The 25,743-nt window shown below is 41.6% G+C and overlaps 1 protein-coding gene across 1 annotated transcript; it reads right to left on the bottom strand.

Annotated features, from left to right (window-relative positions):
• Positions 1 to 738: 738 nt before the first annotated feature.
• AKAP3 (A-kinase anchoring protein 3) lies at positions 739 to 25,518 on the bottom strand. The gene is made up of 5 exons (XM_060165551.1): positions 25,402 to 25,518; positions 22,246 to 22,353; positions 19,815 to 19,910; positions 7,957 to 10,272; positions 739 to 1,089 (listed from the first exon to the last, which is right to left on the bottom strand). The coding sequence occupies exons 3-5, from the start codon at positions 19,908 to 19,910 to the stop codon at positions 934 to 936; spliced, it is 2,568 nt and encodes an 855-aa protein (XP_060021534.1). The 5' UTR covers positions 22,246 to 22,353; positions 25,402 to 25,518; the 3' UTR covers positions 739 to 933.
• Between the last annotated feature and the right edge of the window lie 225 nt (positions 25,519 to 25,743).

Raw genomic sequence — 25,743 nt, 5'->3', positions numbered from 1 at the left:
AGGTAATTGAAGCTATGGGTTTGGATGAGATCACCTAGGGAAGATGGTAGAGAGTAGCAGAGGGTCAAGAGAAAGTCCTGGGAAAGACAAACATGTAAGCGGTTGACAAAGTCGAGTAGAGCCCCTGAGAGACGTAGAAAAATAGGGAAACTAGAAACCAGAGGAGGAGGACGTTTCTAAAAGGAAGGATGGAGAATAAAAAATAGCTGGAGAATGTAAACTTCAGAAAATGCTTCTAAAGCGGGGTGACATGGACATTAAGTCAGAGCAGAAGAGGTGACTCGTCCCAGGTCCTACAGCCAGAAAGGTTCAGAACTGGCAACAGAACTCAGGTGTTCTGGACCTTTTTTGACACCGACTGTCTGCAACCACGGATAGAGCTGAGGTGGACAGTTGTGCTGCGGAGACAGGACAAGGAGCCAAGTCCTGGTAGCCTAATTAGGAGGATTTAGATCGGATACTGAAAAATATTTACAAGGTTATAAAGGGCTGAAATGACGCTTGATGAATTGTGGCTTATTTTTAGGGACCACTTGAACGCAGGGGAGCTGCAAGGCACTGACGGGGGGATCCAGAGACAACAGGCCAAACGGCGTCTGCTGGGGTCTCTCAGGCCGGCAGCAGTTTTCTTCTGCTATTAGCCATCGGGTTCTTTCTCCTTGCTGAGATTGCTTCACCTTACCGTCCCATTGGATGCCAAGGAAACAAAATACCCGAAGCCTTTTTTTTTTTTTTTTTTTATGTCCTTGCTCACATGGACAGGAAAATGCGAAATCCAGGGACTAGCACAAGATGACGTGTCTTGGATGTGAGTGGTATGAAGGTGACGCTGGGGCTCTGTGATGATACGGAGGCGGGGGCTGCGGAGGTGAGAAGGCAGGGAGGGGACGAGGGCCGGGCCCAGCGCGGGAAGAGGGGAGGGCAGCGGCCCCATCACAGGTTCACCATCAGCCAGTCCAGCAGCTGCAGCCGCGTGACGTTGCCCGCCGCCTCGTGCAGCTGTCGTTCCTTCTCATAGCGCAGCACCGACTGCAGAACCTCACCTACGCTGCGCCCTTTTTCCATGGCGGCTGCCGAGAGCTGAAGTAGCTGAGGGAGGGAAGGAAAGCAGTGGTGAGCGGCCGAGCATCCCACCGAGGGCGGGGAAGGGCTGCCGAGGCGAGGGCAAAAGAGCCCCTGCAGCGGGGGGACCCCGAGGGAGACGCTGAGGAGATGTCCGTAACCGGGCCGCTCACTGGCCTGTCTGACAAAAGAAAGGTGGTTACATCGCCCTTAATTTAAGTAACATCCCCCTGTCCGTGATACGGAAAATGTGATTTCCCACTAAGACTAAAAACCTCCTGCTCCCAGTGGGTGTTTGGTCAATGGTCTTCTTGCCTTCTCAGGATTCTAAAGTTCTTAAGTTCACTGTAGCATCATAAAACGGGCTCCACCATTGTCCCAAGACTGACAAGGGCAGGAGAGAAAGAGACAAAGGACAAATGTGGGTGCTGCTTTCCCTGCCCCATAGACCAGACAACACTGGGATGTTAGAGCAGGAAGGTGACTCAAAGATCCATTCAACCCCCACGAAAACGCTGCCCGGAGAGGTGAAGACTGTCAGTAATACAATGCTAGAAATTAGCGGAGGTAATACTCATACCCAGGTCTCTTCCCAAGCTTAAAATGAGAAACAATGAGCCAAAGCAAGTATTCTAATGTGAGCACAGTCCATTGCTATCCCACCCGGAATCCTCGCAGCAACAAAGGAATCAAAGTTTATATTTTGTGCATTCCGCACCTGACTGTGTGAGAAAGTCAAAGGGCAAATGAACAGGCCAAAAATCAGGAACTGTTTCAGGGGAAATTCCGTGCAGACTGAAGTATTGCGTTGGCCAAAAAGTTCGTTCGGGGTTTCCCATCACATCTTCGGCTACACCCAAATGAACTTTTTGGCCAACCCAATAATGAGGATACTCCTGAAACAAATGGAAAGACAAAGTCTCCGCAAAGAGGAGATATAAAGAAGACCCAAATGGAAATTTTGGAACTAAACAATAATACAAAATCCCAAATGAAAACTAAATGGACGGAGATGAGAGAGGAAACCCAGTAAACTTGAAGAAAGAGCAATAGAAATGCGTCGCACTGAACAGGGTAAGAGACTGATTCAACCTCTTTCAAAAAGACTGAGAAGATAAACAATTCCAAAAGGTTTTACATCTATGTCATTAGAATCCCAGAAGGAGAGGAGAAAGAGGGGAGTACAGAAAACATACTTAGTGAAAGCTTCCCCTATTTGCCAACAGACATAACTGACACATTCAAGAAGCGTAGTGAAGCTGAAACAACATGAACCCAAAGAAATTCACTTCAAGACCCGCTGCAATCAAATTGCTGAAAACTGAAGAAAAAGAAAAAAAAATCTAAAAGCCGTCAGAGAAAAATGGCACATTTTGTGAAAGGGAACAATTCGAACGACAGCAGGTTTCTCGTCAGAAACCATAGAGGACAGAGGAGGTGAAACAGCACTTTTTAAGCACTAAAAGAAAAGAACTATCAAACCAGAATTCTATGTCCAGCAAACATATACTTCAGGAATGAAGGTCAAATAAAGAAAAATTCGTATTAAATTAAGAGAATTCATTGCCAGAAAATGCACTCTTGTTGTTCGGGCAAAAGGAAAATGGTATCAGAAGGAAACTGGGAACATAAGGAGTGAACAAAGAACAAAAGAGAGAGTCAAAATCTCAGGATAAACGATAAACGATTCGCCTCCATTCTTTAAAATGTGCTTTACGGTTGAAAGCAAAAATAACATTGCCTAAGGATTTTTGCAACTAAATACATAAAATAACTGCAACCTAAGGCAGAAGAGTAAAGGGACCTATATGGTAGGAAGATTTCTACATTCCAATTTAAGTGGTAACTATTGACTCTAGTTAGACTCTGAAAAGTTAGGTATGTTATTGTGATCCCCAGAGAAACCACTAAAAAACTACACAAAGAGATGCAGACGAAAACACGATAGATTAAAATGGACAACTAAAAACTGTTTAAATAATCCAAAAGAAGGCAACAAAAGGAAAAACAGGAAAAGCAGAGAGAATAAACATAACTAACATTAAAATAATAGGCCTAAATCCAAGCATATCAATAATTAGGCTAACTGTAAATGGTCTAAACACACCAACTGCTGTCAGAATAGTTTAAAAAAAATGACCCTACTTACGTTGCCTATGGAAAATGGTAACGTGAACCACCTTATGGTAAGTATACTTTCTTAAGGAACTGTCAAACTCTTTTCCAAAGTGGCTGTACCATTTTGTGATATAGGTAAGTTAAAAGTAAAATTATGGCAAAAGACGTACCATGAAAACACCAATCAAAAGAGAGCTTGAACCTCAACATTTGTGGTGATTCTGTTGGTATAAAGGGGGAAGAATTCAAAAGGGCCAGATGTCCATTTGTCTTTTCGACAAAGGTGCTGAAGACAACTGCATACCCACACGCAGAAGTGTGAATCTAGAATCTAGACACCTACCTCATATTATACATGAAAATGAGCTCAAAATGGGTCACAGACCTAAATATTAGAGCTGAAATTATTATTTAGAAGAAAAGAAACAAGAGAATCTTCATGACCCTGGTTATTAGGTCAGGGTTTCGCAATCTGGCTCTACTGACCTTATGACCAGGTAATTCTTTGCTGAGGGGCTGTTCTGTGCACTGTAGGATGTTTATAGCATCCCTGGCCTCTCCCCACTAGACTCCCCCTTCCCAGTTGTGACAAGAAAATACGTCTCCAGGCACTGCCAAATGTCCCTTGGGGGCAAAACTGCCTCCAGTTGAGAACCACTGAGTTAAGCAAAGATTTATCAGATATGACATCAAAAGCACAAGCAATGAAAGCAAAAAGTGATAAATTAGATGTCATCATTAAAAACTTTTGCTTTTTGAAGCACTCCATTAAGTAAAAAGACAAGATACATACTGAGAGAAAATATTTGCAAATCATACATATCTGACAAAGGACTTGTACCCAGAATACATAAAGCATTCTTGTAACTTTATATTCTTGTAACCCAGTCAAAATATGGGCAAAAGATTTCCACAGACAACTCATCAAAGAGTATATATGAATGGCTAATGAACACATAAAAAAGATGTTCAACATCTTTAGTCATTTTAATGTATGTATGTCAAATTAAATCCACACTCAGAAACCACTGTAACAGCTATAATTTAAAAAAAAAAGAATAATGAGAAACTGAAATCAACAAAAATTGCTGGTAGGAACGTAAAATGGTACAGCCACTTTGGAAAACAGTTTGACAGCTTCTTAAGAAAGTACACCTACCGTAAGATGCAGCAGTTACACTCCTTGTCACCCAAGGGAAATGAAAACGTTATGTCCACACAGAGATGTGCATGTGAATGTGCGCAGAAGTGTTATTCATAATAGCCAACTAGTGGGAACAACCCAAATGTCTGTTAACTGGTGAGTGGATAGGGAAAACATATAAAATATTCAGCAATAAAAGAAATGAACTACTGACATATACTGCAGTATGGATACACCTCAAAAACGTTATGCTAGGTGTACAGAGGCAGATGGAAAAGGCTGCACAGTTTATGACTCCATTATGTAAAATGTCGGAGAGGCAAATCTGTAATGCTAGAAAGCAGGTTGATGGTTGCCTGCAGCTGGGGGTGAAACTGAGAAATAGCGCCTAGAAAATTTCTGAGACAGAGAAGTAAGGAGTCTCTAGTCCTTATCAGATATTAAAACATATTATAGAATTACAGTAATTAAATCAATATGCTATGAAAATAGTATTAAACTAGTAAGAATAGACAAATGATTCAATGGAATAGAAGGCTTTGAAAAAAAAACAAAGATAGCTATCTGAGCTAGTGGGAAGCAGCTGCATCGCACGGGGAGATCAGTTTGGTGCTTTGTGACCACCTAGAGGGGTGGGATAGGGAGAGTGGGAGGGAGACGCAAGAGGGAGGGGATATGGGGATATACGTATATGTATAGCTAATTCACTTTGTTATACAGCAGAAACTAATACAACATTGTAAAGCAATTATACTCCAATAAAGATGTTAAAAAAAAAAAAGACAGCTATCTGGAAAACAAAATAAGAGATTGCATCCCTACATCACACCTTATGTGAAAACAAATTCAACATGGATCAAAGTTTTAAACATTTTTTTAAAAAATCATAAAGATACTAGAAGAAAAACATGGGGAAGTCTTGTTAATATTTTGTGGTAGAGAATGTTTTCCAAAATACGAAAAGATAAACTGTCATATTTGACTACATAAACATTTTCAAAATTCTGTATGGCAAAAACAACAAAAAACACCAATCAAAAGTCAAATGATAAAAATATCACAAAGGCTAATTTCCTTGTATATAAAAAAACTCTCAGAGATAAACAAAAAAAGACCAACAACCCAACAGAAAAATGGGCAGAGGGCATGAACAAGTAATTCATCCATGAAAAAGGACTGAAAAATGGCTCTTAAACATATGAAATGGTATTCACCCTCGTTCCTAATAAGATATGTGAAAAGTAAGGCGACACTTGGCAAAGGTCAAAAGTCTGGAATGGACTGTTGGTTAAACTGTGGCAAGTAGACACTGTCATATTGTTGGTGCAAGCTCTATAAAAGGCATTGGGGAATACATATCCAATCTACAAGCACATGTTCAGATACATTTGAATCTGTGCATATAGCATTGCTTATAGCAGCAAAATACTGGTAACTGAAATGTCCATCCATAGAAGAGTGGTTACATACAGCACCTGCATACAGTAAATATGCAGCCATTAGAAAAGAATGTGGCAACTCTATATGTTGCAGAAGAGAATATATACACATAGATAAAAGACTACCATTTGTGACTTAAAGAAAGATAAGTATATAAAAGTATTAACTTGTACATGCATAGGCATTTCTGGAAGGATAAACAAGAAATTGATCAGAATGGTTTTCTCCAGGGAGGGCAATGGGATGGGAGATAAAGATGAGAAAAAGCCCTTAATTTTAAGTGTGCATCTTTTTTTGTGCCTTTGGATTTTGAACTATGCACACATACTTCTTCAAAAATGGATGCAAATTTGTTTAAAGGAATTGGGCTCATGGGCATCCCAGTGTTACCAGGTTCAATCACCTGCATCGCATGAAAATGTTTGCATATGTTAATTAAATCTCTTTCCAAAAACAAATTGTGACTCATTTTTAGGTAGTTTCTTTGATGTATACTTCGTCCAGCTGTTCTTAAACATATACTGACGCTCAGAGCAAATCCACTCAGTTGAAGTTGGACATGCTGCTGCTCAACCCTTCCACTCTTCGAGGAAAGAGATGACAGTCTTTACTTCGGGCAAAGACGTGCGTGTGTGTAGAACAAGGAGGCCTGCAAGTCCACTGTCCCCATTTTAGAGAATTCTATCACAGACATTCTAATTCAAAATAACCTAAAATCAGAATGTGTTATGTATGATGGGAATGACTTAAAAGATGGTGTCAGAACAAAGCCCGTTTCACACTGTACACATGAAAGCTAGGCTTTTTAGATTTTTTGCATCAGTCTACAGCTTTTGTGAATACAGGCCCATCCGCTAATTACTACGTGCCAAAACACTTGTCTGTTGTACAGACTGGAAAAACTGTAAAGAGACAGAACTGGCCGAGGACTCTTAGGGATAAACCTAAGATTGGATCTCCACGTTCTGTCCTTTAGCCCAAGTGGAACATATGCACACAAATCACCTGGGGATTTTGCTAAAGCGAAGACTCTGATTCAGTAGGTCAGGAGTGGAGCCTGAGATTCTGCACTTGTACTGAGCTCCCAGGCGATGCCAATGCTGTCGGTCCACAGACCGCACGAGTAGCAAGTCTACAGATGACACAGTTTCTCGCTTAGCCTGAGTGTGGCCTATTCTGTATGCTACACAGTTCTGTGTCTTCCCGGTCATCAGATAAACCAAGTAACCCAGTTACGAGGGTTACTAATACCCCATATTAAACAGAGAAAGCCTCTTTCTCCACATCCTCTGGTTTCTAAGAAGATGAATGCTTTTTATAAATAATCCCAGCCTCTCGTGCCACCTTCTACTACTTAAAATGCCATTGTTCTACTTTTCTCAATTGAGGGAAAATAATAAAAAATCCTGAGTGTGTGTGTGTGTGCGTGCGTGCTGTGGAGATGGCCTCTCTTAATTCTCCCACACTAGCATGAAACGGCAACTACATAAACAAAAGCTTTCTGGACCCCAAATTTCCCTTCAGTGAGCAGTTCCAAGGCCTAACCTGGGAGAAGAAAGGAGTTAGAAGGCACACTTACCTTTACCAGTAAGAACAGTAATAAGCTGATTTTCCATCTGCCTTATTCTTTGGTCTTACTTCTCAACTGACTCAGAACCCACGGTGAGGGGAAGAGGGATGTTATTTATTGAATCCCTTCAAATCCCCAACACTTCCTAGACCACCAGCTAAGAGAGGAATGACAGGCTTGAAAAGGCCATCAGTCCACCCTTCACCCCCCCGCCTCCCCGGCCCAGCAGCACATCCCCAGGATGGGATGCTTCCCAGCAGCTCCTTCTCGTTCTTTGGGCAAAGCTGTCATGCAGAATTCAATCTGAGCCCAGACCTTAATCTGATTCTTTCACCAAGTCTCTTGGAGGTTCCTTATTTGTGCACTTCCATCAATATACGCAGAAAAAAAAAAGAGGAAAAAAAATGATTTATCTCCCTTTTACCCTTTGATACGCCTCCTAGTGGGCAAAATTTAATTTTAATTTACCCGTTATCTCTACCATGAGGCATGAGCTTCAAATTTTTACTGTCCCCATTCTACCCTTCTCGTGGCTCTCTTTCCATTCAGAAAGAAAAAAAGAACTTAAAACCCTAATTAACCCCGAAAAAATCTTCCCAAATTCCCGATTCTACTTCCTTACCTTCTCCTGGATTCCTTCATCATAACCAGCAAAGTACAACACGGGGACATTGAGCTCAGAGGCGGCCACCCATTGAAGAACGGCTTGGAGTTGCTTGTTCTGAACCGTATCGGCTAGGTTGTGACTGCTGACAATCACTTTGGGTGCTGCAGACCCTTCGGGGAGCGGTGCTGATATGCCTCTCAATTCGTTGTAGATAGCTTCATAAGCATTCTTCAGGAGGATCTCTGCTGCCCCTGTGCCCTTGGTTGACAAACACTCATGTAGACTATCTGGGGAGGATGAAGTTGGCCTGTTGGTATCCCCAGACTTATTACTTTCTACTTCTGCCAATGGAGAGTCACAGGACTTGGCAATAATGAGACACAACTTCATCACTGAGTCCATCAGATGTTCTACCATTTGCTTGTTCATGTGGTCATCTAGCTGGTTAGCAACCTTCTTGGTCAGCCCAGCAAAAGTACCTCCAGCCTCATCGCCTTCATTTAGTTTGATGGGAGAAGGACTTACAGGTCTTTCACACTGGGGACTGTCTTCTTCCTTAGTTGGCTTGGGTTCAGAGCTACGGTCGCTCTTGAAAATGGTCTCACCGAGTAAGTTCCGGATGAAGTTGAAGAAAACGCTCATTAGATCCTTCTTTTCTGCTGCTTCTTGGTCAACCCCCATATGAGGAGACCTAAGGCCGGACTCATCAGAAACTGCAGGGGACTTGTTGTTGGCCTGCAAGTTGGTGCCACCAGCAGCTTTAAGGAGACTCTGTGCATCCATGCTTCCCCCCTGGGCCAGGTGGTACTGAATCAGAAGTAAGGCGGATACGATCAGGTCCCTGGCCCAGGACTCAGAGTCATGCATAAAATTCTCCAGTTTCTCTGGGTGATGCGTAGAGGGACTGAGGTTGCTAGGATCGAGAGGAACTCCCGAGGGAGAGTCTGGCGCAGGTTTATGCTGTTTGTTGGAAGCTGCAAGCGGTGCACACTGGAGGTCTGGAGATTTTCCTTCTTTCTGCTGGTTTTTATGCCACAGGGACAGGCCCTCTTGGATGATGTGCTCGCCCAGAGTTTCAACACAAGTCTTCTCCTTCTCGGGTTTGGGTGCAGGAGAGCCTATTTTTTCCCTCAATTTACCTTCAGATTTCATGGATGCAAAGCTGACGTTTCGGTTTTTAGGGTCACTCGTTCCTTTCACGGACATGAGGGAATAACTCTCAGACTTGTCCTTGGTTTCCCTGACAGTCTCAGGAGGTTTCTTGGCAAATATCACTGAGTAGAGTTTACTCAGCATGGCATCCATGATATCTGTGGCCTTCTGGCTTCCATGAACGAAGAGACTTCTTTTCACGGCCGAGACAAAGTCCGTATCAGTCATGAGGGCCCCTGTGACGTCGTGGAGGTTCTTCATGAAGGAGTCGATGAGATCTGAGACCACCTCTTCCGCGTGCTTGATCAGGACCTTCTTTAGCAGGATGGTGGCAATGGTCGTGTCCTTCACTTGGATCTTCAGTGTCTTCATGATGGAGACCATCATATCAGACACCACACTGTTAGCATAGGTGATGATCCCTTGACTGACAGAAGCTGTGAAGTCATTGGGCTTTTCCTGCTCTCTCAACATCTCTCCCTCTGCGGGTAAGGACCTTCTGCCCTCTGTGGCATCACTTGCGTTACAAGATTCAAACACTTCCTTATAGAAGAAAGACTTCTTAGAAGAAGGCTTGTCGTCTGGACCCCTGCTTTCCTTGGTGCTGTCCTTGATCTTCAAAGCACTTTTGTATTTTACATTCACGGGACTCTGTGATGTTCCTGAGGCTCTGTCATAGGAGCCAGGAGCCTTATCCGAGGTGGAGTTTCTGGAACAGGCAGAGACAGTCTCGTTCACCAGCTCTGATGCCACCTTGCTCAGGCTTTTTTTGGGTGCGGGCTTATCCCCCACGTACACTGACTGATGGATGCATTTGCTCTCAGAGCCGTCAATCCTCTCGTTGATCTCCTTGCGGGCCATGGCTATGACGAGATTTGTGAGGCGATTGGCGTAGAAGGAAACTTCGTCTACTGAGCTCCTGTTACCAGCGTGGGCACTGGGGCCCTGACAAGGGTTCTCTCTGTGACTCATCTCAAAATGCAATCTCCCTGGACTGCCCTTGCTGGTGGTGTTATAATAGTCCACACAGAAACTTTTGTGTGGGTCTCCTGAGTGGACCATTTCCCCACCTAATGATGCTTCTCCAGGCTTGAATCTAACATCTTGGAACTCTGCTGTGCTTTTCTCCAGGTCTCTGCGGAGCCAGCTGAGCACCCTGATGGGATCATGTGAGTCTTCCTGAAAAACAGACAAGGATTCATCCAACTACAACAACGCAAAGATATGGGATATTCAGGACGACCTCAAAGAGCAGTTACAAAAATGGTCGCCTCTCTCAAGTCTTAACTGCTCCGTCAGCCCCATAGATGTAACTGACATTTATTGAGTGCTTACTAGGTATCAGGCACTGCTGCAAGTATTTTAGGCCTGTTATCTCATTTAATATTATTCTGGCAGTAAACTTAAATGCTAGCTCTCTTATTACCCACATTTTACAGAAGAGGAAATTGAAGAACTGAGAGATTTAAGTCAGTTTCTTACCTCAGGTTATACAGCTATAATCATTGACGGAGGAGGAATTCCAACCCAGGAAGTGACTCCAGGGCCCATGCTCTTGGCCACTGCACTATACTGACTCCAAAAACAACTGTCCTTAAGATATGACTGTCAGGGCTCCCCCAGTGGCTCAGTGGTTAAGGATCCACCTGCCAAAGCAGGGGACATGGATTTGATCCCTGGTCCAGGAAGATCCCACATGCCGAGAAGCAACAAAGCCCGTGCGCCACAACTCCAGAGCCTGCGCTCTCGAGCCCGTGAGCCACAACGACTGAGCCCGTGTGCCACAACTACTGAGGCCCACGCACTTACAGCCCATGCTCCGCAACAAGATAGCCACTGCAGGCTTCCCTGGTGGTGCAGTGGTTAAGAATCCGCCTGCCAACGCAGGGGACATGGGTTCGAGCCCTGGTCTGGGAAGATCCCACATGCCGTGGAGCAACTAAGCCCATGTGCCACAGCTACTGAGCCTGAGCTCTAGAGCCCAAGAGCCACAACTACTGAGCCCGCGTGCCACAACTACTGAAGCCCGTGCGCCTAGAGCCCGTGCTCCGCAACAAGAGAAGCCACTGCAATGAGAAGCCCGGGCACCGCAATGAAAAGTGGCCCCACTTGCTGCAACTAGAGAAATCCCGCACACAGCAATGAAGATGCAACGCATCCAAAAATAAATAAATAAATAAACAAATTTTTAAAATACTTTAAAAAAAGAGAGAGCAGCCACCGCAATGAGAAGCCCGTGCACCGCAACCAAGAGTGGCCCCACTTGCTGCAACTAGAGAAAGCCCGTGCACAGCAATGAAGACCCAATGCAGCCCAAAAAATAAATTAAATAAATAAATTTATATATAAAAAAAGATCTGACTGTCAGCAGCTACAGAGGTAGCATTTGAGCTGAATCAGAGATTTCATGTATTGCTACTAATTGTTATTTTTTTATGGTTGATCTGTTTTGTTTAGGTCTCTTTATTCCAGCATAGTTTTCAAAAAATTAGAAAATTCAAGGACAGTTGTGCCCAATTCATCGCTTTACTGGGCTACACAAGCACAATCTGATATGTTCAATGGCTTCCAGTGGACTCTTTGACGTGACTGAAGTTAAAAATCTGATTTGTAATTGAGGACTTAGTATCTGTGGACAATTTATTAGTTTTGAGTGAATGCAGATTCTTCAGTGGACATTAGCTGTGATAAGCACATGGACATATTTATATGTTCACCTACTGTAATCTACAATCTTCACTTGAACATAGGCTAAAGTAAGAATGTATGTAAAAGTATCCTACTTACCATCAAATGTAAGGGATCATTGTAATAACGAGTTATATCTATCTGGGGATGACCACAGGTACTGCCCATCTTTAAAGCATAATTTGCTATTTTAACTACCAAGTATCATAGAATTGCTGGCTACTATTTGTTCAATACTTAGGTCTACTACCAGGCACTGTGCTTAGTGCTCTATGCATGTTATTTTATTTAATTCTCATACATACCCTGTAAGGTGGGTATCCCTCTACCAGTTTCACAGGTGGAAAAGAGGCTTAGAGAAGTTAAATACTGACTAACATCTCACAGCTACTACACGATGGGGGCTAGGATTCAAATCTAGTTTGGACTCTAAAATTGGCACTCTCCACCCCTACAGTATTCTGTTATGTTTGGATTACTTGGGAAGAAGAGAAAAGCAGCTGGACCTCTACAGGCTGGTTTAAGTTGCTTGTGGGCTACCGAGCTTGGTTCAGAGTCCTCCTAAATGGTTCTGCTAATTTGAATAATAGCTACTATAAGGAAATTTGTGCTCTAGTAGAAAACTACGCATAATCTATAGCATACCTTTCCACATTTTCTGATTCTGATTCTCTCAGAGCTATTTGATAACTCTGTAAACTGTAGATAACTGATAGCAATGCAATATAATTCTTGTCTACACACATGTTAATTCTGACCAGGGAAGAATTACTTACTGTCTCTCCCACTGTGGAAAAGGTCAGTTTTGCTTCCGTTTGCACATTCACTTCAATATTCCTGATCTATATATGTCTCTTTCCTTTGATTCTCCTTTGAACTGCACCAGCTCCTCATTAATGAGTTAAATAAAATCTTTCACGATTTATTTTTATATTCATAGGAGAGTCATTATTTCACCTTTCTCTGAAAATGATCTTTTAACAGTTTTGGAAGTCTCTGCCAGATGTCCAGCAGCTTTGCCTAACAGAGGTAAACGTCATCATGAGGATGGTGTACCAGGTGCGTCTTTCCTTAGGCCCCCAGAGGTGAATCCAAAGGGCAACAGAACTTTGCAGACGTTCTGTTTTTTAGTTTTAATTTTCCTCTCTACGAATTTTGGTTTTGGTTTTCATTTTGGTTCTTCCATGGCCAATAATCACCAGTGGCAGCAATGCTTGAGAATGTGGTTTTATTGTATCACCATTTGGTGATTTCTTTAATGGATTAATGGTTTATAGAGATCTATTCTCTGTTGGTGACAGACAACAGAAAATCTATTTTGCTAGTATTTTTTGCCTACCTTAAGCTCAAATCAGTTTGGAATTTTGTGCCTAGTTGGAAGGAGAAGGGTTCTTTAACCTCCGGACAGGTGAGTTTGGGGTTTCTATGTTTACCTTTGACACATGACTAAAAGTTTTTTTTTCCATTGACATATAGTTGACATATAACATTACATGAGTTTCAGGTGTACAACACCTGTAATCATTCGATATCTGTATACGTATTGTGAGATGATCATCTCACAAGTCAAACGTCCACCATCACCACACATAGTTCAAAAATTTTTTTCTTGTGCTGAGCTCTTTTAAGATCTACTCTTTTAGCAACTTTCAAATATACAAAATACATACTACAGTATTATTAACTATAGTCACCATGCTGTACGTTATACCCCCAGGATTTATTTATTTTATAACTGGAAATTTGTACCTTTTGACCTCCTTCACCCATTTTGCCCACCCACCTCTGGCAATCACCAATCTGTTCTCTGCACCTATGAGTTTATGTGTCCTTTTTTTTTTTTAGAGCCCACATATAAGTGAGATCATATGGTATTTGTCTTTCTCTGTCTTACTTATTTCACATAGCAGCTATTGTCACAAATGGCAAGGTTTCCTTCTTCTCATATTCCACTGTATATATGAACCACATTTTCTTTATTCATTGCCCGTCAATGGACACTTGGGTTGTTGTCCATGTCTTGGCTGTTGTTAATAATGCTGCAATGAACACAGAGGTGCAGATATCTCTTCGAGATGGTGACTTTGTTTCCTTTAGATATATACCAGGAAGTGGAATTGCTGGATATGGTAGTTACTATTATTTTTAAATAATTTCCTCATATGATTGTAAGATTAAATGAGATAATGTGCGCAAAATAATCTGTACCCTTGAAATGGAATGTATCAGACAGGTAGTACTCCTTAAACATGTCAAGTGAAGATTAGACTTCAGAAGGGTAAGAGAAGAGGAGGAGAAGTCAAGACGCTTGATCGTAGGGTAATGTGGTGAAACACGGTTAACCAACTGTGGAGTACTAGGGAATATAACTTGACTTCCTACGTGTATGGGAAGTAGTGCTCTGGGTGAAAACAGAAGTGCTGGAAGAGAGCATGGCTAGGGGTGTGTCCTGCAATTCATTCCCATCAGCCTGGGTGGGAGGTGTGAAGAGACTACTGAGTTTCCATATGAATCTTTTAAAAAATTATTTTTCTGAACCAAAGGTCAGTAACAAGGGTGAACTTCTAAAAGGACAAAATTTAGTTTTAAGAAGAAGCTGTAGGAAAGAGAGCTGCCTGTATGCATGTCTGAGAAAGGGACAGAGAAAAGGTGGTGGAGTCAGAGCAAAGACTTCCAAGAAATGGAAAACTCAGTGGGTTCCAGTGTACAAACTATTCACCAGGGGGACCAACCTGATAGCCCACTTTGCGGAGGTGATTTAGGGGAGATGAATGATGTGTATCATAAACTATAATAAAACAATTCAATATGTATATAGTGTCTGTGTGTAATGTCATTTAGAGAGGGCATTTGATGAGCAGCCTTCTCTGCAGTGACTCAGGGACTCAGGCTCTGCTTTTGCATGGTCTCACCCTCCCTTAGGGACTCAGAATCTTTCCTTTGAGCCAGTGTATGGGAAACACCAGAGACTGTGGAGGATTGAATGAGAAACTTTTGTTGTCCAGGCCTGGAAGTGACAAACATCACTTCTACCCATATTCCATTTGTCTTTGCCTTTTTTTTTTTTTTTTGTGGTACGCGGGCCTCTCACCGTTGTGGCCTCTCCCATTGCAGAGCACAGGCTCTGGACGCGCAGGCTCAGCGGCCACAGCTCACGGGCCCAGCCGCTCCGTGGCATGTGGGATCTCCCCGGACCGGGGCACGAACCCGTGTCCCCTGCATCGGCAGGCGGACTCTCAACCACTGTGCCACCAGGGAAGCCCTGTCTTTGCCTTTTGAAATTGTGATTATGATGTACCCCAGTGTGGGTCTTTTGATTTCATCCTATTGGGAGGTCACTGAACTTCTGGATGTTTATATTCACATCTTTCATTAGATTTGGGAAGTTTCCAGCCATTATTTCTCCAAATATTCTCTCTGTCCCTTTTTTTCTGTCTTCTCCTACTGGGACTCCCATGCTGCATGTTTGTTCTCTTGATGGTGTCCCACAGAGCCCTTTGGCTCTGTTTCTTTTCTTCAATCCTTTTTTTCTTTCTGTTCCTTAGACTTGATCATTTCCATTGTCCTATCTTCAATTTTGCTCATTCTTTCTTCTGCCTGCTTAAATCTGCCTTTGAATCCCTCTAGTGATATTTTCATTTCAGTTATTGTACTTTTCAGCTCCAGAATTTCTTTTAGTTTATCTTTAGGTTTTCTATCTCTTTATGGATATTTCCACTTTGTTCATACATCATTTTCTTGATTTTCTCCACATTTTTCCCTTGGTTCTTTGAGCATCTTTAGGACAGTCGTTTTAAAGTCTTTGTCTAGTAGATCTGCCACTGGGTCTTCTTCAGAGACAGATTCTGTTGATTTCTTTCTTTCCTTTGAATGGGCCATACTTTCCTGTTTCTCTGTATGGCTTGTGAATTTTTTTTGGTTAAAAACCGGACATTTGGGCTTCCCTGGTGGCACAGTGGTTGAGCGTCCGCCTGCCGATGCAGGGAACACGGGTTCGTGCCCCGGTCCGGGAGGATCCCATGTGCTGCGGAGCGGCTGGGCCCGTGAGCCATGGCCACTGAGCCTGCGCGTCCGGAGCCTGTGCTCTGCAACAGGAGGGGCCGTGACGGTGAGAGGCCTGTGTACCACAAAAAAAAAAAAAACACTGGACATTTGAATCTACTGGATGAAAGTTTAGAATTGAGGCTCTAAGCTGTTTATCAGTGTTTGAATCATTATGTGTCTGCCATTCAGAAAAGCATTAAGTGTAAGTAATAATGTCTTCCTACCTCCACATGGTATTAACAAGTTAATATTATAACGTTTCTTGAGCAAAAGAATCTCTATTCTGACTGGAAAAAGTATTCTTATAGAGCCTAACTCAGAAATATTTTAGGAGTCTAAGTTCACATAGTTGGGTAAATTTTTGGTAAATAAGATTAGTTTAATAACTTTGATTTAATAAAAACAGCTACATCTTTTCTGATTTACCAGAGTTAGGTATAACATTAAGTATGCATTTTTATTTTATGTTGATGTGCTCTTCATAAACTTATACAGGTTATGCAGATCCAATCAGCTAGTATTACTTGTACTTAATGTTTAAGATCATGAAAAATATAAATGTGTTTAATCAAATTGAATATTTATCCTGACCAACTTTGTTTCAACAGTTATTATGTTTTATAGTATGTCAGCTTGATGATAAAGTTCCAACATCTTTATGTAACTTAAAACACTGGACTGGTATTAAATTGAGCTAATTAATGGATATTCACTGGATACTTAGATCATTTCTAAGTAAGAATAGTGAAACACTAATAGCTAAGCATAATTTATATGCTTTTGCTTTCTATTTTTTTACTATAGAGAGGTTAAATCTTTGGGTCTGTTAATGAATGTGTTTGTTTTTGCCACTTAGATTGTATAAGGGATGTGTATGTCTGTAGAGAGTCGTCCTGTCTGGTCCATAAGCTCTGTTAGTCTGCACTTCAGCTGCTATGTGACAGTTCACCATTGTAAACCTCCTCTCTCCCAGGTTTCTTTGTGAAATAGATTGGAAACTACTTAGGTTAAAAATTATGATTAATATAAGTGGCTGAGACTCTATTTAGGAACAATAGTTTCACAGGAATCCAACAGAATGCATGCCTATTTTTCTAGGGACTGCAGGTGAAACCTGGTGGAGAGAGTTTCTTAGTTTTGACTCCCTGCTCTCAGGACAGCAAACAATGGAGGCCTTTAAAAGCCAATTTGGAACTTCCCTGGTGGTCCAGTGGTTAATAATCCACCTTCCAATGCAGGGGACGTGGGTTCGATCCCTGGTTGGGGAACTAAGATCCCACATGCCACGGGGCAACTAAGCTCTCGCACCACAACTGCTGAGCCCACGTGCCGTAAACTACAGAGCCCATGGCTCTGGAGCCGCATGCTGCAACTAGAGAGAAGCCTGTGCACTGCAGTGAAGATCCTGCGTGCTGCAACTAAGACCCGGCGCAGGCAAAACTAAAATAAAATAAAAGATCCTGTTAAAGGCCAATCTGTGACTCCTTATAAAAAGTTCCAGTAAAGCAAACTTAGGGCTTATCTGGTTGCTACAAGTATATAAATAATCAGACCAAATCTGACGAGACTAGCCTTATTTTGTGATCAAAATTTATCTTATTTTGAGATTTTTTCAATAAAAATGGAGGTAAGTGTAGGAAAAACATTTGTGCTTCAATAGAAAACTATGCACTATCTATAGTCCATAGTCTGTAGACTGAGCATTGCATATAGCTGTCCACATAACCTGATTCTGATTCTGTGTGAGCTACTTTGCAACTCTGTATGCTGCAGATAATTGATAGCAATGCAAAATAATTCAACGTGTCTACAAACATGTAACTTCTGTCCAGTGGAGGTTTAGCTGTGGAAGAGGCCAGTTTTGCCTTGATTTGCACATTCGTTTCAACATTCCTGATCTGTAAGTATACCTTTTAAAAAAATTCTCCTTTGCACTGGCTGTAATACGTCTCACCAATTTCCTCATTAATTAGTTGAAAAAATCTTTAACATGCATTCATTTTTGTATCTAATTAAGAGTCTCGATTTTGCCTTTTGAAAATTATTCCTTAATGTTACCTACTTTTACAGATGGGCACACTATTTGCAAATAGGCATGCTTCCAAAATTAGGCTGTAACATGTACAGTCTTATTATAATGCAGACGTAGATTTTACTTTTCAATCCTTTTCACAGAACATTAAGGAAAAACAACCCTCTAGCACAGCAGCGAGCTTCGTGATGGAGTCTGAAGAGCTGTGTTAGCTTGGTGGGTTTTAGCTTTTCAATTGTCTCTATTTACGTTTTTTAAACTAAAATGTGTGCACCCTATGTGCATGACTCCACTCAATCCAGAAGAATTTTGCAGAAGTAGCTGATGAAGTCAGAGTGACTGGCGGAAAGACTAACCCTGTTTCTTTTTCTGTTGATGGAGTTGACAATCAAACACCCATCTCCTCCAAACCTTTTGCCCTCTTGCATCCTTTAACTTTCTTATAGACTAGCATCTTGAACAGTTGGGGAAGGTGGATGCCCCATTATTTCTGAGTCTTTCTTAATTAAGAACAGGGAAAATTTTCATGGCCCTGAAGGAGAATATGAAAAGGGTTAAGGGGTTTAATTTTCTCTCCTCAGCCGTCTTCTGCTTCAGTAGCTTAGTGTTAAGTCAACACATACACCTCCCGTCCTATTCTTCACCTCTAACTCAATTAAACATACTTTATAAAATGTTCCCTATCTCCCACTTCTAAATGATCTGTTCTGTAAACACCCAGAGCAATTGCTGTCCAGAAAATCCATTTGGCCAACTACCACGAACTTCTTATAATTGGTGTCTACTAGTTATTTAGAGCACATGCGTATTTTTTATTTTCCCAAATGAATGATACGGTCTACGAGGACAGAAACTTTAATTCTTTACTACATCCGCTAGAGTGCTTCTCACTTATTGAAAAATTGAGAAATTTTTGTTAATTTAATATTGAAACTCATTTTTTTGTTGTTTTTCTAAAGAAAAGGGCAGAAGTAAATAAAAGATCTAGTGGAAGCAGTTTTGGTTAGCACTCATTCTACATTAATTGGATATCTAGTATCTGTATGTCCGAATGTCTTAATGTAGATTTGTTAATGTTTTCTTTCTTAGGCTATATAAGGCAGACCAAAGACTGTGGACAAACAGAATATGGATCATGTAACATTACATGCAAGTAGATGTTTGATAAATGTTAGTACTAAGGATGAGGATTACAATGGGGATTCCATTAGATTGTGAGATCCTTAAAGGGAGAGAATTCTAATTTATTTTTCTATCTATCTCTGACCCTAAGACTCAGCACAGTGTCTGTGCCAGTTATTCATTGTTGTCTCTCAACTCCAGGTCCACCCTTTTTTGTCTTGCTTTGTGACTCTGGAACTGGACTCTCTAAACACTTCTCCTTTGGCAGCTGGCTTTGTTGACATAGGGCACTGGAGGGGCACTATGTGGTCATCACAGGTGGGAGGCGTTTCCCTTCTGTCCCCCCTGTACCCTCTGGCAAGTGTCTTCAGCACCACTGGGATGCAGGTGGCTGTCCTGTTGCAGCTCACTCTCTCCAAGGAGATCTGAAGCAGCCTTGGTTGAGGGCGAGGGAGCTTTCGTGAGCCTTAGTTTCTTCCTTGTTTACTCTTTCAGCCTAGGGGTAGTAGCTGCCTTCTGCGTTTGCTGCTTCTGGAACTCTTTGAGTCTTCTTTCACAGCTTTTAGTAGTTAACTTAGTTAAATACTTTTCACTGAACAGGTTTTTAATATTCAGTTACTGGTGCGGTTTCCATCTTCCGACAGGACTCTGACTTACGGTGCCTGATACTAAGTTGAATGATGTAGGCAGAATGACAATATCACTTGTTCTAAAGGAGTTCATTTTCCCCCCAATAACTTCATCTTCAAGAATAAGAGGTGGTGGTGGAGAGAATAAAGCTACTCTTAATGGCACAGATTCCTAACTCAGTACTTATGAGGTGGCTCACACTTACCATTTTCCAGTCCTGGGGTAGGTCATCTCCGGGGGAATAGACATCAACTTTGCAAACTCCAGTTTGGCTTTGTAACCAGTCAACCCTATCCGACATCTGCAAGAAGAAAAAAAAATGAGAATGGGTCATCAAAAGGGCTAGTTATACGGAAGGAGAAATAAGGTAAAAGGCTGAGATGTGGAAAACAGGTCTCCACAGAGACCTGTCCCAAGAGCTACTCCACACCCACTTAACTTTGGACCTTTTCATCCTCAGCTCCCAACTGCAGGAAGATTTCTTAAGCATATGTATCTCTAGTGCAGAGGCCAGAGGCTGGTGTATTCTAGAGGTGCTTGATATAGATTTGCTCATGAATGAACCTAAGCAGACGTGTCCTGCTCTCTGTGTCCTGGCTTGACAGACCTTCCAGATCTTGGATTTTCAGTACGGGCTCAAAGCTCAATGTGATCAGAGTAGAATTAATTTACTTGTCCCTCTCTGTTCTTGCCTCCACCAACTTTTTACAGTAACGTAGGCTTCACTGTAATTAATTCCTAGAGCACTAACTTACTTATATTAGCAGCAAGTCTAGTATCTCTTCCTTAAGATTAAGGGCTTCCTTAATCCCTCTTCCAATTAGCCAGGGGTCCTGGAGGAATTCTCATTCTCCAAGGTTCCACCAAGTATCTGAATGCCAGGAGAAGGGAGACGTCATATGCACCATCTAAAGGGCCCTGGAGGCAGTGATGTCCTTTCGCTGACGTTGATTTTTTCATAAGCTTCCCGACTCTTTGCTCTGTTCCCTAACCTCTGTAATGGCACCGCCATCTACTTGGTCTTCCAGAAAGCTGAAATTTATTTTACATGTATTCTTCCCTCCCGAGCCTCCTCTAGCTACTATTTCTCTCTTCTCTCATTTGTAGTCATTTTTCTTGGAAGAATTGCTTATACTCGCTGCTCTCACTGCCTCATCTCACAAGTGAGCATCATGGTCCCTAATCCACTTACTCCTTGGCCTTTGGCCTTAGTCTCATCCACTTTCTGCAGCACCACATCTTTGCTAGTTCTTGGAAACAGGACTAGTTGTCATATTTGCCCACTGATCATCTACAAGTATGGGCAGCTTCTCTCTGCCCTCTTTTTCCATGACAGAATGCCATTACCAGGCTTCCACACTGAAGTTTCCCTTCTTGTGTTATAAATGTTGCTTAGATCTATACTTCTTAATAAGCAACATGGGATAAGATGGCCAATTTTTCCTCCCCAATGCCTCACAAACATCTTTGTGAAACAGGCATATATATTTATATTTTAATTCCAACAAATATACTGGTTTAAAATTCTGTTATAATAAAGTCCAAAAGCTTACCCTAATTTTTTTAACAATGAAATTGTGTTGTAAAAATAATTGCTTGAAATAAATGGAGCATTATTAGCGGTTGAATATCTGGTTAATTGGAAATATTTGCTTTAAAGGACTTTAGATCGTGGTGGGCTATACATCTCCCCCACAGATAAAACCAACACAACTCAAACACAGATTACACATGATTTAAACTTAATTGTAAGTGGATTTATTATTTTTGTTATACGTAACATTATGGGTAATTACTAAAAAGAAAATATAAGATCTTTCAAGAGCCACCTGTTCTTTGCTCCCAAAAGAATGCGTTCCTGTTTTCACACCCCACTAACTTAGATTACTGAGCTGGGGAAACTGCTTTCTTTTCTCTTCCTAACACTGCAATACAGTAGATTCCTTGAATAAGCAATGGGTTTTCCACCCTGATTAGACCTTAGAATCGCCCTGTTTAAAAATACTGAAACTTAGGATCAACTGTTTAAAAATACTGTATCTGAGAGACCAATCCCCATAGAATCTTATTTCAGTGGTTTTAGGCTGTGGCAATGTAGGCACTGAATTTCTTAAAAGCTCTCTGGGTGATTCTAATGTACATCTAGAATTGAGAACCCCTGGGCCTGGGCTTATATGGAGAGATCCTCTCCGCAGTAGACTTGCAAGCTCCGGAAAGATAATTATTCTTTTCTTTAAAAATTTTCTCTGAGATTTCCTAACCTTCTTGGTACCTTATTTTAATTTTTTTTTAAACCCTAACAAGGAAGCTTTTAATGTCAATGAAGTTAAACCCTGTATTGTTTCTCAGCAGCTCACTATTTTGTGTATATATTCGAACCCTTGAACCATTACCATGCATAAGGAAGGGAGGGCACTGTTCTTTGGCCAAAGAATCAGAAGACTTGGAAACAGGCTGTCCTGGACTGTTGACAGTGCAGGTCTTTTAATCTCCAGTTTACATTTCATCTTAATGAGTGACTTCTAATAGAAAATGACAAAATCAATAGGATCTACTGACCTTAGATTATATAGCACAATTAAAAAGCAAGGATGGAAATGAAGTACAGAAAGGAAGGAAGTTGTGTGATCACTTACTCTTACTGAGGACAGGTTCTGAGCTATGAGGAAAGCTCTGGATTAATTTCTTGTTGTCTTCACTATTCCTAAGTTTATCCACTCCTCCTGCCATGAAATATAAGGAACCTGCAATGGAAAGACACAAATAAAAATGGCTGATTTTACATATGAACTTTATTGCTCTTATTACCAAATAATGATTTTGACCTATGATTTTTCACATGGGGTACATAAGTGATGAGCACAAAATGACATTCACATTCAAATTCCAGGTCTCATTCTTGGTGCAGTCTGACGGTTCCTACGTGACAACAGAGGTTTCCTCATCTGGCCAATAATTTCTGAAATGACTACTGTTATTCTCCACCTTCAAATCGTTGGTAGACAGACTAATTTAACAACGAGGATGCTGAAAGTTTTTAGCCTAATCTCAAACCTGGCTTAAATAGGAAGTCAGAAGATAAGTAGCTAGAATGGAGAAGAAGTGCCCTGAGTTCGTGAATCTCAAAACACTTTTGGACTTCCCTGGCAGTTCAGTGGTTAAGACTCCGCGCTTCCAGCATTTCCACTGCAGGTGGCGCAGGTTAGAGCCCTGGTTGGGAAACTAAGGATCCCGCATGCTGCACGGCAGCGGCCAAAAAGATAAAACAAAAAATCAAAACACTTTGTAGGCACTCCTTTGAGGACTCGGGAGAAATATACATCCTCATGTTACAAAGGGAATTCATAATTAACTTCAAAACCAGCTTCCAGATCAATTATTTTCCTTCTAATTGCCTGCTGAAAGAATGAATATACGAATACAGCCTATTTCTAATTCTAGATGGCTCAATTTTTCTTTCTTAAGGTGGAGAATCTGAGAAAAAAAGAAATGACTTGCTCAAGTGTGCTAGGCTGGTTAAGACCTGCATGAAGCTTGACTCTTTTTGGGGATATGTTCACCCCAGGGACTTATCGAAGGTGTAAATATTTATCCAATGATTTACTAATAGACCTCCTATCCCAATAAAACAAATAAATCAATATGCCAAAAGCACTCTTGTACTTCTTTCACACCTGCTAGTTATATAGAGTCAGCAAACACTTCCACTTACATGTGTCCTGAGGTTTTTATTCTATTTTCTATATCTTCTGTATGTTGGTCTGCATCCAAGAAGTTTGTTTTAGACTTTAAATTCCCTAAACTGTCCTGGATAATAGTGTATATAAAGAGGTACTTAAATACCTTTGGATGATAGTGATATTCAGACTCCTAAATCTGTATACCTGTCTCATAACGAAATGGAAAAGAGAGCAGAGTCTAGAGATTAATGGAGCCAAGGAGTGGATTCATCCATTTCTTAACCTCAAAGTTGGTGAATAATATCCTGGAGTTAGGGTGGAAAATAAAAGACGCAAAGGATGCTTTGTGTTATCTATTAAATTTGATGAGGAAAGAAGGCTAACTATATACAATGTGAAGATAAATGGACCTTAGGAACCATTTATTGTAACATACTCATTTTAAAGATTAGGAAATTGAGGCCCATAAAGGGAATATTAAAACCAATGGATAAGGCTTTCCTGGTGGCGCAGTGGTTAAGAATCCGCCTGCCAATGCAGGGTACACGGGTTCGATCCCTGGTCTGGGAAGATCCCACATGCGGCGGAGCAACTAAGCCCGTGCGCCACAACTACTGAGCCTGTGCTCTAGAGCCCGCAAGCCGCAACTACTGAGCCCGCGTGCCATAACTACTGAAGAGCCTGTGCTCTGCAACGAGAAGCCACCCCAATGAGAAGCCCCTGCACTGCAACAAAGAGTAGCCCCCGCTCGCTGCAACTAGAGAAAGCCCGTGCGCAGCAACGAGGACCCAACACAGCCAAAAATACATAAATAAATAAATTTTTAAAAAAACACAATGGATATATTCATTGAAATATTTACAGCTCTGCAGGTTAACATTCCGGAAGCTAAGAATTTTTTCTATGGCCAATAGAGGGACCCTGTGGACAATGGAAGGACTGACCTAAAATGTTCCTTAAAAATGTCAATGTGATTATTACCTCAGAGATAACTGAGGAGTGCCTGTCATGAATCAGGAGTGCACAACAATACAGGGGCTTGGTTATGGTGCTGTATCCCAGACCACAGCTCCCTCTCGAGACATGTTTCCTGTATTCATCATAAGGATGAGCTCTTGTTTACTCAAGGTTCCTAAGCTCACAGAAAAACTCAAATTTACAGGCAGCATAAATGAAGCTTTTGCAGGGTTGATACATATCTGATCAAGTTTTGAAATTTATTCGACTAGTTTTGTTTTGTTTTTTTTTCCCAGCCCACCCCTCGACTAGTTTTTATTACTAGTTTAAAAAAGGAAGAATATATTCTATTACATCCATTCTCTTTTTCTCTCTCACTCCCTTTCTCTAAGTGCCTGGCGTATAGTAGACACTCAATAAATTTGGTTGTTGATGAAATCAGTTTCATGCGATTTTGTTTAAATAAGGATTAGAAAAGTGTGTGTGTGTGTGTGTGTGTGTATCTTTTTCTCAGTGGTACCACTCACTGTTCAGCTTTCCTGTGGTTCTCCTATAGTTTCACTTTCCCTTAGTAATAACCTCTTCCTCCATTGCCCTGTTAGTACAGACATTTTCTCCAGAGCTACATATATCGTGCCTTCCCCCAGTTCTCTGTTGTCTAGCCACCGAGCCAGAACTAACAGTGAGAGGATGGAAGTGGATGAGAATTGGGGCTCTGAGCTATACCAGTCTGACTTTGCTATTAGAGCACTGGGAACAACAATAACAACAACAAAAACAAAAACAACAACTCTTGGAACAGCCACACATGAATAGGAAAAGTCAGCACACAGTCAAGCTTCCAGTCACATCATGAAATTGGAAAGCAGACAGTAAGACACCCTCATGTACCCAAAAGTATGGCCAAGGAGATCTGATCAGTCTGCAACAAAATTAAAACTTCAACAGCAAAGATGGTACATTCAGCTATCATGGTACTGAGGGAGAGGCTCATTTATTTCCAGAAGATTCTGATGTGAAACTAAAATTGACCGGGCAAAGAGGGAGGCGAGGTTGAACATTAAAAGTTAGCCCAGCACTTATCACTGAATTCTCCCTTTTAACCACAGAGGATCAGAAAATGGGCTGTTTTCTCAGGCCAGTGGGATTTCCTACCTCTGTAGAGCTGGAATAGTGAACCACAGAAGACTCCAGAGTATACTTTTAAAGTCAATGAAGTTGCTGGGATGTTCGTGCTCAGCTCAAGATCTTGTTTCCTCCCCTCAGCCTTCCGTGTACCTCCCCCTTGTTGGGAATGGAGAGTGACATCAGAATCACAACTGGTGATATCACTGTCTCCATGGCAACAGTGCTGAGGCTGCCAGAAACTGAGTGATCAAAGGCCAAGGGGAGGGGTGAAGATACATTCCAAGGCTCGGATGCTTAGTTGGGAAGGACTGGCCTTGCTTTCTCCAGATTAATTTTCTCATTTAAGTGTCTAATTTTGGTAGGGGATAT

This window comes from Lagenorhynchus albirostris, chromosome 11, assembly GCF_949774975.1.
Source record: "Lagenorhynchus albirostris chromosome 11, mLagAlb1.1, whole genome shotgun sequence".
Classification (NCBI taxonomy): Eukaryota; Metazoa; Chordata; class Mammalia; order Artiodactyla; family Delphinidae; genus Lagenorhynchus; species Lagenorhynchus albirostris.
Note: the sequence above shows the minus strand (reverse complement) of the source record. Positions and strands in the feature narration are given on the sequence as shown.

What these genes read in the sequence shown, in the direction of transcription:
- AKAP3 (XM_060165551.1), bottom strand. Translation starts at nt 19,910, where the DNA reads ATGTCGGATAGGGTTGACTGGTTACAAAGCCAAACTGGAGTTTGCAAA. An exon ending in TACCCCAGGACTGGAAAATG is followed by an intron (nt 10,273 to 19,814) that starts GTAAGTGTGAGC and finishes TCTGTTTTTCAG; the next exon opens with GAAGACTCACATGATCCCAT. An exon ending in ATGAAGGAATCCAGGAGAAG is followed by an intron (nt 1,090 to 7,956) that starts GTAAGGAAGTAG and finishes TCCCTCCCTCAG; the next exon opens with CTACTTCAGCTCTCGGCAGC.